Source organism: Suncus etruscus, chromosome 20, assembly GCF_024139225.1.
Source record: "Suncus etruscus isolate mSunEtr1 chromosome 20, mSunEtr1.pri.cur, whole genome shotgun sequence".
NCBI lineage: Eukaryota > Metazoa > Chordata > Mammalia > Eulipotyphla > Soricidae > Suncus > Suncus etruscus.
Genome location: NC_064867.1, coordinates 32,497,896 through 32,517,894, shown reverse-complemented (window position 1 = coordinate 32,517,894; position 19,999 = coordinate 32,497,896). Strand labels below are relative to the sequence as shown.

General features: G+C 56.2%; 1 protein-coding gene across 1 annotated transcript in view; it reads right to left on the bottom strand.

Annotated features, from left to right (window-relative positions):
- The window catches only part of PLXND1 (plexin D1), a 41,207-nt gene extending 21,509 nt beyond the window's left edge, over window positions 1-19,698 (bottom strand). The window contains exons 1-8 of the mRNA XM_049766352.1: window positions 18,264-19,698; window positions 3,210-3,386; window positions 2,730-2,861; window positions 2,501-2,601; window positions 2,295-2,424; window positions 1,380-1,557; window positions 1,186-1,294; window positions 835-937 (exon numbers count right to left, since the gene is read on the bottom strand). Coding sequence (XP_049622309.1) covers window positions 835-937; window positions 1,186-1,294; window positions 1,380-1,557; window positions 2,295-2,424; window positions 2,501-2,601; window positions 2,730-2,861; window positions 3,210-3,386; window positions 18,264-19,649 — 2,316 coding nt within the window. The 5' untranslated portion in view covers window positions 19,650-19,698. The remainder of the gene's footprint in view (window positions 1-834; window positions 938-1,185; window positions 1,295-1,379; window positions 1,558-2,294; window positions 2,425-2,500; window positions 2,602-2,729; window positions 2,862-3,209; window positions 3,387-18,263) is intronic.
- Between the last annotated feature and the right edge of the window lie 301 nt (window positions 19,699-19,999).

The following is a 19,999-nucleotide window of genomic DNA, read 5'->3' as shown; positions in this document are numbered from 1 at the left end:
GGACTAATGCCCAGGAACAGGAACTGCGGGGGGAGGAGGGAAGCAGGGTCTGTGCAACACTCACAGGAAGGGGCTTATACCATGTAAGGCCACATGCTTAATTCAGCACAGCTGCTTCGTCCATGCCAAGGACAGAAATGGTGATGTGAAAATGTTCCCAACACAGGGGACAGAGCAAGAGCACAGCGGGGAAGATGTTTGCCTTGCACATGACCGACCCGGGTTTGATCCCCAGCAGAAGTAATTTTTAAGCCTGCCAGAGGAATTTATTTTGGTTTTTGTTTTTAGATTATACTCAGAGGCGCTTAGGGATTACTCCGGCTCTGCACTCAGAAATAGCTCCTGGCAGGCTCAAGGGACCATATGGAATGCTAAGAATCGAACTTGAGTCCATCCCAGGTTGGCCACTTGCAAGGCAAATGCGCTACTGCTGTGCTATCACTCCAGTCCGTAGAAGAAATTTCTAAGCACAGAGCCAAGAGTAACACATGAGCGCCACCGGGGTATTTTGTGACTCAAAAAACAAAAAAAAGGGGGCCGGGAAGGTGGTGCTAGAGGTAAGGTGTCTGCCTTGCAAGCGCTAGCATAGGACGGGCAGCGGTTCGATCCCCCGGCAGTGTCCCATATGGTCCCCCCAAGCCAGGGGCGATTTCTGAGCGCATAGCCAGGAGTAACCCCTGAGCGTCAAACAGATGTGGCCCAAAAAGCAAAAAACAAACAAAACAAAAACAAAACAAAACAAAACAAAAAGATATTCTCAAACAGTCAAAGAAAACAGCCCCCAGAGGACCACAGAGGTGACAAATCTTGGGAGAGCATGGGGCATGGGCTTACCATGGGGTTTGGGGATGTCTCACACAGGGATTGGTTGGAGACGCAAACATGCTGCTGAGTGCACCAGAAACAAGGCCACTGCGCGGACAGGCAGCTGCTGCAGCTGGAAGACAAGGGGCTTCAGACGCGTGGATCCCCGCACTACCACCCCTTCATTCCAGACCCAGCTCAGAGAAATCTTCAGAGTGGCCAGGAGGAGGTGGGACACATTGGATGAAGGGAGCTCTCCCATGCAAGGAGAAAATGGCCAAGTGGGGCATCGAGTTATCCATACAAGGGCTGACTTTGCTTGGGGATCCGAGGAGTCCCTAGGACACCCCTGGCCCCTGCCCACCAGTCCCCATCACTCACGCTGTGTGCGGGTACACCTGCCCGATGCGGCTGCAGTCGTAGATGCTGAAGTTGGCTTTCACGATGCTGTGCCCACTGACCCTCACGGCCATCTCCACAGTCACGTGGTCTATAGGGGCGAGGGGTTCCACTCACCTTCCAGCCCCGAGATGCAGCCACCACCACCCCCAGGTCCCCATGGAGAAGACACTCACCCTGGTGGGGCAGGAAGGGTGGAAAGTGGGCTCGGGGTAAGAGGTCACAGTAGGCTAGCTGGTGGCCAAAGGCAGGGACAGGCACTCGGGCCACCGTTCGGATGCCATTCCCATAGTCGCAGGCCATCTCCACACCACTGAGGTCAGGCAGGCTCCCGGACAGCTGTAGGATCATGCCCTGGAGGGGCACAGAGAGAGACCCCCATGGCTGAGACAGAGGTAGAGGGCAGAGGCAGAGCAGCCCACCCCACCTGGCAACACTAGGAGAAGTAAGGGAACAGACAGCCGCATCCTACAAGGAACCTTGCAGGCCTTGGTTCCCCCGTCTGTAAAATGGGGTGTCCCAGAGCTGCACAAATTGCCACGGAGATGGTGGCACTATATCCCCCTACAGCAGGGGTCTCAAACTCAATTTACCTGGGGGCCACAGGAGGCAAAGTCGGGGTGAGGCAGGGCCGCATAAGGAATTTCGCTTACCAAATATTCGCAATAAAAAATCGCATTAGTAAGAAAAAATTCGCAAAAAATCGCATTAAACATTTGCATACCCTGAATGGAACTGCTTGGGGTATGCGAATGTTTAATGCGATTTTTTTCTTACTAATGCGATTTTTATTCTGCGATGTTTGAAGGCCTGCCGCGGGCCATAACATGTTGTACGGAGGGCCACAAAAGGCCCGCGGGCCGAGAGTTTGAGACCCCTGCCCCACAGATACTCTGTCCCCCTCACTGGTCACTCCTGCACCCCCAAATATTCCTGATCCCTCACCAGTTCTCCTGCCCCCCATAGGTACCCCTGCACCCAGCACCCCTACCCCTATAGGTATTTCTGTGCCCCCCAGTACCTCTTTCCTATAGGTACTCCTTCCTGCTTCAGTGGGTATTCCCCCAAATAATCGGACACCCCCCCCTCACCGAATACTCCTGGCGCACATCTATCTCTGCTGGCAGCACTGTCATGGTGGGACAGCGGCCTGGGCCTTCGCTGGCACTGGTCCAGAAGTGTGGCAGGCTGGCATTGGCGCAGTCCCTCTGCAGTGTGCACCTGCAAGATGGAGGGGTGTCAGCACAGGTGGACAGACCCCCCCAGACACAGTGGCCCCTAGCAGCCCGGGACTCACCGTGTCTCCAGGGCGCACCAGCCACAGTAGGCATCGGCGGCTCCCACGCAGTCTGTGCAGGTAGCATGCAGGGCACAGGCGGCCACGCTCACTCTGGTCATCTGTGGGCAGGAGTGCCCAGCTCACTGCTGCTCCCCGGCTCTTGGGGAGTCAACAGGGCTGGGGAAACTGAGGCTAGGAAGAAGGGGGCTTTTGTGGGGGACTGCCCATGACTCTCCGGGCGCCTTACCTGGTGGGAGGTCATCAAGTAGAGGTAACTGGAATCCGTGGGGTCAAATTGCATGACATGATGCACAGGCTCGCCATAGGCCACGGTCAGCACTCGCCTGCTCACCACTTGCATGCTCTCGTTCAGGTTTATCTGGGGGGGGGGGGCAGGCACGGGGCTGAGTGCACTGCACCCCTCGGCCCAGCCGTCTGCCCCCAGCCAGAGCATCAGCAAGTGCCCTGGGCCAGGCCACTAGGGCTTCAAAAGCCCATCCCTCTCCAGGCTCCGGCATCTTCCCCAGCAGCTGAGGGAATTGATTTATCGGATCAGTCAATTATGAGGGTCTGGTATTCGGTGGAGCCAGGCCAACAGCCGACTTTCCCGACAGAGGCGTGCCGGGAGCCCGAAGACCCCACAAGGTCCATTCTGCACCCACCAGTAGGGAATGAGATTTCCGGCCCCCCCCCCCAACTCCCTCTCCCTGTGAACCCTACAGCCCACCTTGAGCAGGTGTCCATTGACTGTGCCTAGGAAAACCACCGTGTAGCTGCCCACGCTGGCCACGGCCACAGAGGAGAGTCCCGGGGCTCGGAACACGGGTGTAGCCTTCAGAGGCTGCAGGACGGAGAGAGGGTGCTGCAGGTGGGCCGCCCCGCACTCCAGCTGCTCTGGCTGCAGCTAGAAAATAAAAAATAAATAAATAAATAAATAAATAAATAAATAAATAAATAAATAAAATAAATCAGGTCTCCAGATGGAATGGTGGGGGGCTCAGGGCCCCCAGACTCAACTTTAAAGTCTCGTTTTTTGCTTTGTGTGCCCAGCTGCCGTCGTGGGCCACAGCAAATCTGACCCTAAAATCTGCATCCTCTTCAGTCCCCCCAGCAGCCCCAGGGGAGAGATTGGGGTAGATGGGAACCAGATAGATTGGCAGGGTCAAGGAAGGACAAGGTCAGGCTCTCAGGGGTGCAGACCACCCAGGGCATTCCCTGTCTCAACTTCCCCACTGACCCCAGGAGCCCTCTTAACCCCAGCTTAAGGGGTCCCCACACAGCCACGGGGTTTCCCAGGAACCCCAGAAGCTCAGCCGGCCGCAGATGGAGAACCCCCTCATTGCTTGCACACTGCTTCTCTCCCCCCCCCTCTTCTGCCCACAAGACACATGGGCCTGGAGACCAGGGGCGTCTGAGTGCATCATTGTGCAAGGACTCCCACCCTCCCAGGTCTGGCGGTCTTTCAGGGTTCTTGCTACTTTGCATAAAAAATGCAAATCAGCCCCGCAGGAAGTGCCTTCCAGAAGGTAGCTAGCTGCACGCAGACCTGGGAGATCTGGAGGAAGAATGGCACAGAGCAAGCAGGGTGCATGCTCACCGTGGCAGAACGACCTAGGCCCATTGCCTGAGCAGCTCCCTTTCACCTCAGTGACCTTCCCAGACATCACAGGACATCTGGGAGAAGCCACAGAGGTTGTTAAACTGAGTCAATATGACCACAGCTAGTCACCAAGCTAGGCTTAGTCGAGTACCAACTAGTGCCCTGGCAGCCAATGAGATCTGGTGGCAACAGATGGGGAAACTGAGGTTCGGGCACAGAGGCGAGGACCTGCCTTTTTTGAGACTAGAGCTGAGAGCAGCCAGTGATTGGGGGATAATTGGTTCAGTCTTGGGGGTAGGGAGGAGGTCCCAGGCCCAACCTCATCCCGTGTAAATGAACTGGGGTACAGTCCTAGAAAGTGTGCGTTGGTCCATGCATGCCCCTTTCCAACCCCAGAGAAGAGAGAGACACAATAGTAACAAAAGGAATAGGGAGGTCCCCCCAGGCCGAGCCATCCCTCTGACATTTCTAGGGTTACTTAACTTTCCATCACTATGGGGTGACCTGCATCCCTAAATAGATTTAAAATTAAAACTGGGAACCCTTGCGGGGAGAGAGGGAGGGACAGATTTTCTGCCCTTTGCCCCAAGAAATAAAGGGACCAGGAAGGGTGCCAGGACACCTCCAGGATCTTCTGTTCTGTGATGGGGACCCCGTCTGCCAGCCAGGGGGTCCTGGGAAAAATGGCATCAGGGGGGCCCCCTTGGGGTGAGGCTGAGGGGGAGCCCGCTGGGAAGTTGCTCCAGCCTGCCGGTCCTGCCCGCCCTGTCGTTCACAAGCCATTAATTCTGCTCCGGAGGAATTTTCTAAAAAGCCTTTCCTCCAAGTTTTTTTTTTTTTTTTTCTTATCCTAAAAATAAAATCTAAAAAAAAAAAAAAAAAAAAAAAAAAAAAGTTTAAAGGAGACGTAACCTCGGCTGCTCTGAAAGATCTGTGCTCTGGGGGGACAGAAGCTTCCCCTGTTGCAGGGACACATGTCATCTTCACGTGCCTGCTGTGGGGGACCACGGCCCAGCCAGGGGAGAGGGGAGACCATGGGGCTGGGGGCCAGGGTGTTGCTGAGCTGAGTTCGAGGCCAGACTTGGTCCCCGGGGGGTTTGCGTGACCAGTATGGCCACCACCCTATCCCTTGCTCCTCGGTCAGCTCTGCCTGCTTTGGGCAGGGCTTTCAAAGTGCAGGCGCCCCTGAGAATGGAGGGGGTCACCCCTCTACGAGGCGCCTCCTTCCAAGCCCATAAACACTTGCTCTCCCCAGCCAGAAGCTGCCTCTGGTTTCCCGGCTCCAGGCCCGGCTCCCAGGACTCAGCATGAGTCCCTCGGCCTGATCCCAACTGGCCGAATAACCCCTAGACTGATGGATGGACAGACAGACAGATGGATGGACAGGCTGACACCTGTGAGGGTTCCCTCAAGATATGTTTCCTGGGCCAGAGAGATAGCTCAGCAGTCGGGCATTGCATGCAGCTGACCCGAGAGGGACCCAGTTCAATACCCAGCATTCCATGTGGTCCCCCAGCCTGCCATGTGGTCCTCCGGCCTGAGTACAGAGCCAGGAGTAACCCCTGAGCGTCACTGAGTGTGGCCCAGAAATCAATCAATCAATCAATCAAGTTTAAAAAAAAAAATCAGTTTTCTGGGACCAGAGAGATAGCATGGAGGTAGGGCTTTTGCCTTGTATGTAAAAGGATGGTAGTTCGAATCCCGGCATCCCATATGGTCCCCCGAGCCTGCCAGAAGTGATTTTTGAGCGTAGAGACAGGAGCAACCCCTGAGAGCTGCCGGGTGTGATCCAAAAACAAAACAAAACAAAACAAAACAAAAAGTGACTTCCCTGAGTTTGGGGCCCACAACACATGGCTCAAATGTGTAAGGCCACAGGTTGAATCCTCAACACCAAGAAAAAAAACAGAGAGAGTAACGTAACATGGGCAAGAGTGAGCCTGCAGACCCCATTTCATCCCTGGGACCCCATCTGAGCACCGTGTTTAGTTGCTTCCTTTCCAGACCCATGACAGGCAGGCAGAGCCAGATGTGGGCATGCTGATGAGGTGGGCGTTTAGACCCAGAAAACCTCAGACTTCTTTCTACTTGGCCACTGTAAGAGCCTCAGTTTACCCTTCTCCAAAGTGGGGTGAGCAACAGATGCTATCTCAGCTCATTTCCCTCCCCCCATTCTCTCTCACTCTCCCAGTCCCACGCTGCCAGATCGATTTCTCTTGCTGACTGCTATCCTGTTGACTTTCTCTCCCCAGGAAGCCCTTTGGAGCCAAAGCTTCAGAGATGGGCTCTTAGGCCTCCACATCCTGCCCACAGGCCCACCCCAATCTCAGCACAGGGGCCGAGGATGCCCCATAAAGGCCATAATGGCGCATGGGGGGACTCTGTGGTAGGTTGCAAGGCCCGGAGCATCCGTCTCAGTACGGATGGTACCGACCACCCTGTGGTGAGCTCTGGGCTGGGGGCAGCACACATCTCTTCTTGTAATCACTATCGACCCGTTGAGATTTCCCTGAAAGTGATGAGAAGCCAGACAGAGCGCTGGGTGTGACTAGCTCAAGGCCAAGGGCAGGTGGGTGGGCCCCACATTTTCCTTTCCAAACAGCCCAAAGGGTACTTTTGAAAGCTGCAAAGTGGAGGGGGGCTGAAAAGGTGGAGAGGGAGGTCAAGCCTGATGTTTCTGACCTAGGTTCCATCCCTGCCATCCCAATATGGAGTTCCAAGCTCTGCCAGAAGTGGCTGCTGAGCACAGAAGCAAGAGTACATTAGCCCATGGGGCTGGAGAGATACCATGGAGGTTATGCGTTTGCCTTGTATGCTGAAGGTCGGTGGTTCAAATCCCGGCATCCCATGTACGTTAGCCCTGAGCACTGACGGGTGGGGCCCCAACACCCAGAGAGATAGATAAAATAGAATAAAACTGTCAAACACCCAAAATACCAATGTAGATCTCAGGGAGGATAAAAGAGGACATTCGTGGGGGGTAGGCGGAGAGCTCCCTCAGCGTTAAGAAGCAATTTTGTTCATCATGTCCAGGGTTCCATGGAAATAGAACCTTAGCAACAGGGAAAAATGGGTCTGGGACTATCTGTACTATCTTTGGACCTTCCTGTAAATCTAAAATCCTTCCAAAAGTAAAAGTGTACTTACTGAGAGCTGCAGAGCGAGGGTCCGAGTACAGCGGATCTTGGGGCTCTCCAAGTCCTGGCCCCACCACAAAATCCCTGAGCTTATTCATTGCGGCCTGTGGGGCCCTCAACTGAACCAGCAGGCTCTGAGCCCCACTGGGAGGCCCCCAACTCTATCTATCTATCTATCTATCTATCTATCTATCTATCTATCTATCTATCTATCTATCTATCTATCTATCTATCTACCTATCTATCCATCCATCCATCCATCTATCTATCTATCTATATTTTTTTTTTGGTTTGGGGCCACATCCAGCTGTGCTCAGGGGTTACTCCTGGCTCTGTGCTCAGGAGTCATTCCTGGCGGTGCTCAAGGGACCACATGGGATGCCAGAGATCAAACCCAGGTTGGTCATGTGCAAGGCAAACACCCTCCCACTGTGCTATCTATCACTCTGGCCCCTCAAAAAAAATTTTTTATTGTTGATTTTTGGGCCACACCTATTGATGCTCAGCGTTACTCCTGGCTATACACTCAGAAATTGCTCCAGGCTTGGGGGACCATATGGTATGCCGGGGATCAAACCAAGGTCCATCCCGGTAAATGCCCTACCGCTTACACTATCACTCCAGCCCCACCCAAATTTTTAAAGCAAGCTTGTAAAGCAAATTGAAACCCCTCCATGGCTCAAAGCTTTCATTACCCCAAGTCCATGTCACACAAACCTACTTCATTGCTGGGCCCCCAAACCTCTCCATCTAGAACATCTGTGATCTAACCACCTCCCACCAACACCCTCTCCCTTAGCTTGGGGTCCAGAAGAGACCCCAGTGAATGCTGAGGGGTACCACACAGAACCACCAGGGAGCTGCCACCTTGGATACCCACCTCCACCCCATTGAGAAAACATGTTGTGGGGGTCAGCAGGGAATGTGTCTGGGGGTTACCCAACTGCACAGGGTCAAGGCGAGGTCTGAAGCCACACAGAACTTTGCCCTCCCTTTAGGTATGGACCCATCCCTTTGAGGGTAAACTGAGTCACGGAAGACCCTGTGGCCCCACTATGTGCCAGACTTCAGAGGGCAGGATGTACTTGGCTGGGAGGGCCTCTAGCAACATTGACCAAGTGGAAGATAAAGACGATTGCTAGGGGCATGCTAAGTGGGCAAAAGAGATGCCTTTTGGGGGGTGGGGGCATTGGGCTACCCGGTGATACTCAGGGGTTACTCCTGGCTATGCACTCAGAAATCGCTCCTGGCTTGGGGGACCATATGGGATGCTGGGGGATCCAACCGTGGTCCGTCCCAGGGCAGCTGCGTGCAAGGCAAGTACCCTACTGCTGCGCCACCGCTCCAGCCCCACTGTGGGGGAAGGGGGTATTTTGAATCCATACTTGGCTCAGGGTTTGCTCTTGACTGCACTCAGGGAATATTCCTTTTAGGGCTTGGGGAGACTTTATGGGGTGCTGGGGACGCGATCCGGGTCAGCCATGTGAAAAATAAGTGCCCCACCTGCTGTCCTATCCCTCTGGGGAAAATGTTCCATTTCTAGAGACTAGGTGGGTCAGAGGACAGAGGCTGTGCCCTGATCTGGCAGGCACAGAGAGGGACAGAGGTTTCCTAGGGACACATAGCCCAGCCAGTCCCCAGGGGCCACCCCGAGTTACTGGACTCTAACAGGGGACGCTGCCAAATGGCAGTAAGATTCACAGCTGGGACAGAGCCATGCACGCGGAGCAGGCCTGCCTCGGTTTCCCCCGCCCCTATCGGGAGGTCATCCAGGCCAGCTGGGCACCATCTGGAAAGGGCGTGTGAACGGGCTGGCCAGGCCACAAGAGCACGAAACACTCCCCCCCCCCCCCACTGGCATTGCAGACACAGCCGGAGGGGCCAAGAAGTGTATGTACGCAGGGCCAGAAACAGAGCTGCCCCTCGGACACCAGGCGTATATGCCCGTGGGTCCCTAGGGAAACTGAGGCAGGACATACCAAGCCTCCATATTCTTTTACCCAGCAGTGCTCAGTGCTTACTCCTGGCTCTGCACTCAAGAATCATGCCTGGTGGGCCTGAGTAACAGCACAGCAGTTAGATATTTGCCTTGCACGCAGCCAACACAGGACAGACCCCCGTTTGAATCCCGGCATCCCATATGGTCCCCCGAGCCTGCCAGGAGCGACTTCTGAATGAGTGCAGAGCCAGGAGTATCCCCTGAGCACCAGGTGTGATCCAAAAACCAGAAAAAGAAAAATTATGCCTGGTGGCCTCCGAGAATCATAGGGGATGCAGGGATCGCACTTGGGTCGGCCACATCTAAGGGAAGCTTTTCAACCCCACGCATTTTGGTTCTTAACACACAGTGTGAAAATGCCCCGTCCTCTCTGTAGGAGCCTCAGTCTCTGCATCTCTAGAATGGATCTATGTCGGCCCAGAGCTGATGGCCCAGAGTCACCCAGCATGAAGGCTGGAGGTGCACAGGAAATATTCTCAGCCATTGCTGCAGAGGCCGGCAGGCTCCGGCAGTCCCAAGGACAGAACTAGGAAGATGCCGGAACCCCCAGCTCCAGGCAGCCACCCTCACTTGGACCAGGCCACGAACTTGGGCCATCCTGGGAACTGTGGTCCTTGCTGCTGACTCAAGCTGCGGTTGCTTTGTTAGCTGGACGCGCCCCCCCCCCCCAGACACCCAGCTCCCCCTTCTCCCTTCTAAAAGCTGTTTCTCATTCCAGCCCGGCCTGGCCCCATTTCTAGCCCTCCCCCCTGGTCCCCTAGGAGCACAGAGCAGGCCGGGCAGTCGGAGGAGAGCTTCCCGCCCGCCCGCCCACTCCGCCTCACCCTAGAAGTTTCTCTCCCAGCCTCTGGCTTGGCCTGAGCGGACTCTGGCCAGAACCAAGCACTGCAGTTGCTTCTCAGGGCCATGGCGGGCCAGCCCCTCCTGGGTTCAGGGGTGAGGGGGGCTGGAGATCAGAGCTCACTGCCTCCTCTCCCACCCCAGGGGTGCTGGCCTGGGGCCCAGCCATCAGACAACCGTGGGCACATCTAAAAGGACAGAGCTGGCCAGTCCCCAGCAAACATCTCTGGGGGGTGCTCTGAGGCTGGGGACACAGAGGTGCCACTTGGGGCGCAGGGAAGAGGAGGGCAGCTTGCTAATAACACGGTTCTAGCAACCACATGGCCAGAGGGCCCAGCTGGTTCCACTGTGCAGGAGGCGGCCTGCCTGCATTACCTCCTGTCACTCTCCCCACATCTTTGCCAGGACACAAGGGAAGAAGACGGAACACGGAGAGGTGAAGCGATGGCCGGGATGGCCCCACTAGGGTGACCCCCACTGGCCTGCTGGCCCTGGAGCCATTGCCTCAAGCCCAGCCACGCAGCTGCCTGGGATTGGAAAGCTTGCGAGCTGGGAAACTGAGGCCCACCCAAGTGATGGCCACTTCTAGAAGCCTCCATCCAGCCCGACCCATCATCCAGCCAGAGTGGATGAGTCCTGGAGGAGCAGGGCCGTGGGAGTGGTTCCCAGGCTCTGTTAGCTCCTCCTCCCCACCCCCTCTCCTGGCCCCCACTTCAAGGCCTCTGCCCACTACCCCCCCATTATTTACCGATCAGAGCAGAGAGCTCCGTGATTAACGCCCCACTGGGGCCTCTCTGGGACTCGTAATGGAGCTGCGAGCTTCCTCCCTCCTCCAGTGTGATTTATCGGGTTTCAGGGTAAAGGACGGGCTTGCTGCTGGCCGCAGAGGGGAAGGGCACAGAGCTGGGAGGGAGGCAAAGCCCAAGCTGGAGGGATGCTGGCTAGGTCCCTCAAACTCAACTCTGGAGAGAAGACAGTGCCTCTACTTGAGAACTTGAGAGTGGGAGCGGACCAGGAACCCAAAAACAAATCCACAGGACAGTGCTGGGAGCACCCCAGGTCTATCCCCAGATGGGGACACGCAGGTTTCTGTGGCTATCCTTGCACCAGAAGCTTTTGGGGTGATTTTTTGTTTCTTTGTTTTGTCTTGGGTCACACCCAGCGGTGCTCAGGGGTTACTCCTGGCTCTGCTCTCAGAAGTCGCTCCTAGCAGGCTCAGGAGACCACGTGGGATGCTGCGGATCAAACCAGGGTCCGTCCTGTGTTGGCCGCCTGCAAGGCAAACGCCCTACCGCTGTGCTCTGGCTCCGGCCCAGCTTTTAGGGTAACCGGGACACTCAGACAGTTCCTTCCTACTACCTGTTTCCACCAGCTCCTAGCAGGGCAAATGGGGTCACAATCACGGTCCCTTGGTCTCTTCTAAGGCCAGGCTCTCCCCCCAATCTGGCTCCTGAGTTTCACAGGATGGTGTCCACAAGCTCTTGGTCTCATCACTGCCTGTTACCCAAGCCTTGTCCTCCTCTGCATCTGCAGGTCTCTGGTTCTCTGACAGCAACACCTAGCTCAGTCCTGCAGGCACCTATCTCCCCTCCTCCATGAAGTCTTCCCTGACTCCTTCAGCGGAGGCTGGTATCCAGGGGCATTTGCAGAACAGTGCATCTCATCCTTGGCACTCTGGAGCCCCTGGATGACAGGCAAGAGATGCTGCCTGGGAGAGCTGAGGGCTGGACCACGAAGAGCCCCCCTCTACTCTCCTTTCCCTTCCCCTTCATTGTTCCTCTCCTCTTTTCTTCCTCACTCTCTCTCCCTGTCTCTTCTGCTCTTTCTCTTGCTTTCTCTCTTCCTCTCTCCCCTCTCCATATTACTCTAAACGACTTAATTCTTAAAGTAGGGGCTGGAGCAATAGCACAGCAGTAGGGCATTTGCCTTGCACTCAGCCAACACAGGACGGACCCCAGTTCGAATCCCAGTATCCCATATGGTACCCCGAGCCTGCTAGGAGCGATTTCTGAGCCCAGAACCAGGAGTCACTCCTGAGCGCTGCCGTGTGTGACCCAAAAACCCCAAATGAAAAAAAAAAAAAAACTCTTAAAATATATTTATACGACTTATAGGCTATATCTATTATTTCTCAAACTAGTTTACTTCAAAAGTGAAACATTCAACCTCTTTGCATTGGTGTGATTGGTTGGAACTGATGGGTTATTGGGGAAATCTGCACTTTGAGGGGTGCTGCTTCTACATTTTTCACTGCTCAAGGGTGACAGGATTCCGGGAATGTTCCTGTTACACGGTGGGGGGCATATATGTGTACATATGTTGTGTGCTCTTCAGAAGACACGGAACATGTCTCCAGGAACAAATTGCCAAGGGTGCTATCTCCCCACAGTCAGACACAGAGGGGAAATCAAGTCCCAGAAGGGAAAGAGCCCATTTCACATGCCTCCAGGCACATTGAACTTGGTGTCTCCCTAAAACCCACAGCCGTGGGGGGCTAGTGCACTCTCACGGGGATCCCCTGCAAGGTGGAGGTCAGGGCACTCTTTCTTCCCTCTCCGTGCCCACCTTCCAGACAGGAAAGTGGAGGCATAAACCTGGTCTAGGGGTGGCCCCCAGGGCAGTCTCCCTGCCACTCTCTGCAATCCCTAAGGGTGGCGTCTGCCCTGGGGGAATCCCTCACTCACCCAAAGGCCCAGCCAGCAGCTCTTGATTATTCCAGCATGCAACTTCACAGCCTTCCCCCCACCTCATGCCAGCCCCCCACTCACAGCAAAACCCAGGGGTGTTACCTAGTTCCAAAGGAAGTAAGGCAACACCAGCCCCAACTGGGGATCCCCAGGCATCCCAGACAGCGGGCTACTCCTACAGACTCAAGCCTGACTCCCCATCTGAAAACTGGTCCAGCCGAGCCCCTCACACTTGGAAGGCCAGAGACTTTTTTTTTTGGGGGGGTCACACCTTGCAGCACTCAGGGTGTTACTCCTGGCTTTATACTCACAAGTCGCTCCTGACAGGGTCAGGGGACCTTAGGGGATGCCCACATTCAAACCAGGGTCCATCTTGTGTTGGCCGAGCGCAAGGCAAACGCCTTACCACTGTGCTATCGCTCTGGCCCCGGCCAGAGATTATTCCATGTTACCCTATGTCAGGAGTTAACACTCTATATACATACATGCACACAAAACAAATCATACCACAAACACACGCATATATGTACATGCAGACATACACATGGACACAGAGACACAGTCTTATGCACACATATGCACAGGCCGCTGAACTCTCCTCCCCAGCCCTATATTCCTTCACCTGGACCTGCTCAGAAATACAGCTCCTGCGGCCAGAAAGAGAGCATGAAGGTAGGGTGTTTGCCTTGCACGCAGAAGGACGGTGGTTCGAATCCCGGCATCCCATATGGTGCCCTGAGCCTGCCAGGAGCGATTTCTGAGCGTAGAGCCAGGAGGAACCCCTGAGCGCCGTTGGGTGTGACCCCAAAACAAAACTAAACAAAACGAAATACAGCTCCTGACCTGGTTCCTATCCATCCTTTCCAGGACCCGGTCCCCTCTATCCCCCACATTGACCACAATTTTCTCCTGTGGACCCTCCTGCCTGGACTGATACCTACAGCTGTCATTTCGGGGACACCGCCCCCATCCTCAGAGGCAATCCTGGCTGCATAGCCATGAGAAAGTACAAGGCCCAGAGAGCTGCAAGCCTTAACCTGGGTCACACAGCGTACAGGCCAAACAGGACAGAATATCTACCCAGACAAACTCTAGAGGTCCTGCCACCATATGACCCTGGGCTGCTAGGATTCCCTACCTCCAGCACCCCTAATGTCTCCCTTACTGGCAGCCCCAAGTCTGGAAGCCCATCTTGCAAGCTCTGTGCCCCCACCCCCACCAGGGACAGCAGCCCCTCGAGTTGGTGCAGAAAAGCGCCTTCTGCAGAGCTGTGCCCACCCACCCACCCACCCACCCACCCACCGCCTGCTATAAAGCGCTGGCTGAGTTTTTATTTCTACCTTGACTATAAAAAGGCACCTCGGACAGGCCCCCGCGCCATTTGCCTGCCGACAGGCTCTTCCACTCAAAAATAAAAATACGGGGGCCGGGCGGTGGCGCTAAAGGTAAGGTGCCTGCCTTGCCTGCGCTAGCCTTGGACGGACCGCGGTTCGATCCCCCGGTGTCCCATATGGTCCCCCAAGCCAGGAGCAACTTCTGAGCACGTAGCCAGGAGTAACCCCTGAGCGTTACTGGGTGTGGCCCAAAAACCAAAAAAAAAAAAATAAAAAATAAATAAATAAATAAAAATACGGTCACTGGAAGATGAGGGGGGGAAGACTCAGGCTCAGCTGTGCCCCAGTTTCTCCCCCACCAATGACATCTACATGACACCTTGCCAACCTGTTCACCTTCAACTGAGACATGGGGAGGAGCCCTGTTCCATCTGGGGGCTCATTTCCTCTCAGTCTGTCCCCAATAGTCCCATAAGATATAGCCAAGGGCTGGAGTGGTAACACAGCGGTAGGGCATTTGCCTTGCAAGTGGCAGACCCGGATTGACCTGGGTTCGATCCCCAGATTCCCATGTGGTCCCCTGAGTCTGCCAGGAGTGATTTCTGAGCACAGAGCCAGGAGTAATCCCTGAGCACTGCCGGGTGTGACCCCCCCCCCCCAAAAAAAAAGATGTAGTCAAAGCACCTGGGGAAAAGGAAGGTGGGGCCTTGGGGGTGCTGCTGACCTTCCAGCAGGGGGCCTTGCTTCTGGTCTTGCCTACCTGCAACCTATTCCTCAGGTCTGGGTCTTGGGAAGAAGTGGAAAAACTGAGAGATCAGAAGAGGGAACAATGTGGGGGGGCTGGAAACCACCGTGACTAATGCTCTTCCGCAAGACACCCAGCAGTGTCTGGAATTCAGTGAGCCCTTCTCGCCAGGATCGCAGGAAGGGGATCTTCTCGCCCTGAACTCCCACTTTTACAGCCATTTTATCCTGGGCCTGATCTTGATCTGGCTTCTGCCCTCCCTCTGCTACCCTGGTTCTGCTGCTCCTGGCTCCCACCAGGCCCCCACCCAAGGCAGGGCTCATGGCTTCCTCCACTGCTGGCCTTTATGGCCTCTCCTGCCCATTGCCCTATCTCAGAATGCACCAATAAAGGCCTATCAAGGATGGGGATTCAGCCCCAGCTGCCTTAGGACCCCCCAAAAATCTTTCCTGGGCCAAAGGTGGCTGAAAGGTCAGGAGCACAAGCTTTATACATTCCTGTCCTGGGCATGCTCTGTTCCAACCCATCCCATGAAGGTCACAGCCAGGTGTGGTCCTAAAATGTTTACAAAACAAAATCTTGAAGAAAAAAATATATATAAATATATGTATGTATGTATATATATGTGTGTGTTTATGTATGTGTGTATATATATATAAATAAATTCAATGGAAAGTCCTAACATAAGGCCCTCCAGTCTGATGACCTGAACTTCCCGTGTCCTGGCGCCCACCCGCTGTCATGCAGGACGGCGCTCAGCCAGGTTTACTTGGGAATCAAGTGTGCTTCTGGGGGTGAGACTGCTAAAGTGGGGGGCCCCCCACCGGGGCACAAACCACCCTTAGAGACCACACTTCCCGGATGTGGAAACCACAGCTCGGAGAGGTCAAGTCACTTGCCAAAGTCATGCAGAAGGGAAGTAAGAGAAGAGGACAAACTTTGGCTTCAAGGCCAAGTCCTTATCCTAGAATTGTGGAGCTGGCCTGGGCCTTGGGTGAGAAGGGGATTACCCCACCCAGCCTTGCCCACAGTGGTGCCAGATGTGCAACCACAGCTGGGAGGGGCTGTGGAGAGGAGCCTGGGAAAGGGGTGAAGGGGGGTGTCCCGCCTGCCTGTGGATCCCAGAGGAGCCACTGTGTTCCATCCTGTGGTTGCCCCAAGGACAGAGAAGTGAGTCAGGCCCAATTGGGACAGGGAGAGACCATGGAAATCACCAGGACTGCCTTAGAGGAAGGGGAAGGAAAGGCACAAGGGCCCCTTCAGCAGAGAACCAGCTCCTCACCACTCACCCCTTCCAGCCTGAGACCCCCACACAGCCCATTGGGCAAAGCCCGCTGAGCAGGGATTCTTAGGAGGAGCCTAAGAATGGTTGATGGAGGGAAGTCAAGCACTCACATATGCTGACTCAGGTTCAGTTCCCAGCACCTTGCACACACGGTCCCCTGAGCACTATCAGGTGTGGCCTAAAAACAAAAACAACAGGGCCGGAACGGTGGCGCAAGCAGTAGTGCGTTTGCCTTGCACGTGGCTAACCTAGGATGGACCTGGATTTGATCCCTAGCGTTCCATATGGTCCCCCGAGCCAGGAGAGATTTCTGAGTGCAGAGCCAGGAGTAACCCCTGAGCCTCACCAGGTGTGGCCCAAGACCAAAAAACAAAAACAGAAACAACAGCCAGTGGGAGCCCTGACCTGTGCACCTCAACTCGCACTGCTGATTGAGGGGGGCTGGCGTAGAATTCACTGTAAGAGATAAACTGTCCCCCTCTCCACTGAACCAATGCACTCCAATCCCACTGCAGAAGGACTGTCTCCCCCCCCCACCCATCCCGTGTCCCACTCTGTCTCCCCATTCCCCTACCCCCGCCCTACAGTCTAGGAACGGTCTTCCTCATCTCACCCCACTACAGAACTGACTCCCCCTGTCCCAAAAAGGAGGATAACCCCTCCATACCACAATGACACTTCTGTGAGACTCATTCCTTCTCAAGGTTCTGTCCAACCCCTCTCGTTCTGGGGCGTGAAGTAAGGGCAACTTGGCTTTCCCAGGGAACTGTCGAGGCTGGGGTTCAAACAGGACCCCCCCCCCAGAATCATGGACATAGGAAAGGCAGAGTGCCAACTCCCAGGGATCCCAGAGAAGAGACCCCTTTTTAGGCTCTTCTATGCCCAGGTCCCCAACAAGAGCCTCACTGAAGCACCTCACTTGCCACCCTCATTCCCCCTGTGCCCCAGAATCTCCTTCTGTCCCTGACCTCATGCCTCCTCCCCACATCCCTGCACACACACACACACACACACACACACACACACACACACACACACACACACACACACACACACACACACACACACACACGGAACTCCAAGGCCTTGCTTGGAGCTTTAAAAAGCCAAATCTGGGACTGGAGAGATAGCACAGCAGTAGGGCATTTGCCTTGCATACAGCTGACCCAGGACTGACAGTGGTAGGAATCCCGGCATCCCATATGATCTCCCTAACCTGGCAGGAGGGATTTTTGAGCGCAGAGCCAAAAGTAAACCCTGAGCCCACCAGGTGTGACCAAAAACAAACAAACAAGAAAACAGAACTGTGGCTGTCCTGGGTTCAGAGTCCACCTTCATAAGTCCCAAACTGAGTGATCTTGAGCAAAAGACTGTGTGCCCCTCTTCGTGTCTCCATGTCTCCCTCCGCGCAAAGGGGGTCACACAGGGCAAAGATGCGTGTGGAGTCAGGTCCTGCCATGCCATAGGCATGCTTCCCAGAGCTCTGGGCTTCCCCCAGCGGCCATGCCTGGCACAGTCCGGAGCTCAGCACTGGAACTGAGCTAGCGGCAGAGGGAAAAGGGAGGGAGCCCCAGGAACAAGCTGTGTGCCAGTCACTCACCAGTTTCCCACTGTGCCGGTTCTGGGAAACTCTTACGACCCTTACCCCCGCCAACTCCCCAAAGTTGTGTCTTCCCCAGAGTGTCCCCTGCAGAACTCCAGGCCCTATTCCCAGACTGTGTGAGCACTCACAACCTCTCTCACTCCCACCTGGCCGCCCCCAGAGAGAGCGCATCTGCAGGCGGATTTGGATACAGGTGTGGCTGTTGGCCACAGGTCTGCAGCGCACCTTGGAAGCGGAGGAGGTGCCGGGGACAGGACAGTCTCTCCCCACACACACATCCATGGTAGGTGCATCACTTGCAGAAGGTTTCCAGCACACCTGGGTACCCACGCTGTAGCTTCAGAATGCGCACAGCACTCACCACCTGAGTGTCTGCGTCAGAAGCCCAGAAGTGCCAGGAAGGACCCCTGCTTAGCTAACAACACACGCGTCCTTGCCTGCGCGCACCAGGGGAGCGTCCCCTTCCTTTCCAAAACCTGGCTGTGCGCACACCGCCCTGGAAGGCCACTCTTGGGGTCCCCTCGAATTCTTCCCAGAGCCCACCTTCTCACCTGGATGTTGCGTTTGCGTTCACAGGCCGGTCCGGTGCCCTGCACCACGCTGTCCAGCACTGCCACCACGTCGGGCGTGGGTTCCACGAAGCAGGCGGTGCGCGCGGCTCGGATAACGGTTTGTACATCTGCAAAGCGGTAGGCGCAGAGCGCGGCGGGGACAGCTCGGGAAGAAGATGGGGACCCTCCTGGGGGTCGCTCAAAGACCCCAAAGAGCAAATCGCGCGTGGGAAAGACAGACACCAGGCGGCTGTAGAGGTCCCCACGGCCCGCGCCTCCAGAGCATTGCAAACCCAACTGGATGTAAGATTCGGTGAGCTTCTTGGCATCGCCGCCCGTGCCACCCCGGGGCAGGCAGATGCGTGCCAGGAGGCTCCGGGCCTGGCTGTCCTTGTCCCCAGCTCGTGCCTCGCTGGTGAGTGCCAGGTAGGCATAGGGTGCCCCGGTGTCAGTTGGCACATGCTGGGGGTGCAGAAAGGCGCGCACAAAGCCCAGCTTGTGCTGCCCCTTGGCACCCTGCTTGATCTTTAGGATATTATCGTCGGATGGGTTGAGATCGAAGGTGAAGAGCTTGGCCAGGTCCCCACTTGCATCCAGGGACCTGATGGCAATCTCAGGGGTGTTTTCAAAACGGTGATCTTCCAGGCTCCTGTTGCGCGGGAAGAAGGCACTGCCATAGCCCGTGTATGTGGCGCCCACCAACAGCCTGCTGCCCACTCCGGCTCCTCCTCCGGTGCCAGGGCTTGGGGGCAGCACCAACCCCACGGTGGACGCATTGGGGTGGTTGGCAGCCACATTCAACATGCTGGGGAACACAGACACCGGTTCCAAGGCTGGTGAGGCGGGTGGAAAGCGCACAGCCACCGAGGAGATGTTGCCAAGGCGTCTCAGCTGGCACAGGCCCTGGTAGATGGAACCGCATACCACCACCAACCTTTGGTCCGGGTCCAGTTGCAAAATCTTGTTGTAGTTGTCGGTGAGGCGTCGTGGATGCTCGCAGGAGGCTTGGGGCAGCTGTGGGGCGTGGCACAGTGGACTGTCCGGCACTGGGCCCACCATCGCTTCTGCTTCCAAACTCAGGTTGGCACCAGAGAGTTGGTACAGGCGGTTCACAGCTGCCAGGTACACGGTGCCCGCTGCGCCGTCCAGGGCGAAGTTGTTGGTGGGCGTGGGGGACACGAAGCGCTTCTGGATCTCCAGTGCCAGGCAGGCCTGTGCCCAAGCCAGCAGCAGCAGCAGGAGCAACAGCAGCAGGACTTGGGGAGGCCAGGCCGGGCACCAGGGCGCACGGGCCGTGGCTACCCGGGCGCTAGGAGCCATCTGGGCGAGCGCGCAAAGCTTGGAGTGGAAACTGCATGGCACGGGGCGCTGCCCGGAGCCTGGCATAGGCAGGCCAGGCTGGGCTGGGGGTGATCGGAGCTTCCTACCCGCTCCAGCCAGCCGCCCCCCGGCCCGGCTCCCCGGCCCCGCTCCGCAGCCAGCCTCGCCTCGCCTCGCCCCGCTGCGCCGCCCCAGGGCGGGCCAGGGGCGGCCCAGCGCCTGGCACGCCCTCCTGGCCACGCCCCGCGCCCCTTGGGGACCCTAGCCGGGCCCCCTAGATCCCGGAGTCTTCCTCCTAGCCGGCTCTCCCATGCACACTGTCCCCCGGCTTCAGCGCGAGTCGGGGTTCCAGCCCACGCGCACCCCCAAGTCCCGTGCGCCCTGGCTTGCTTGCTTACGCGCGCGCGTCTCCTCTC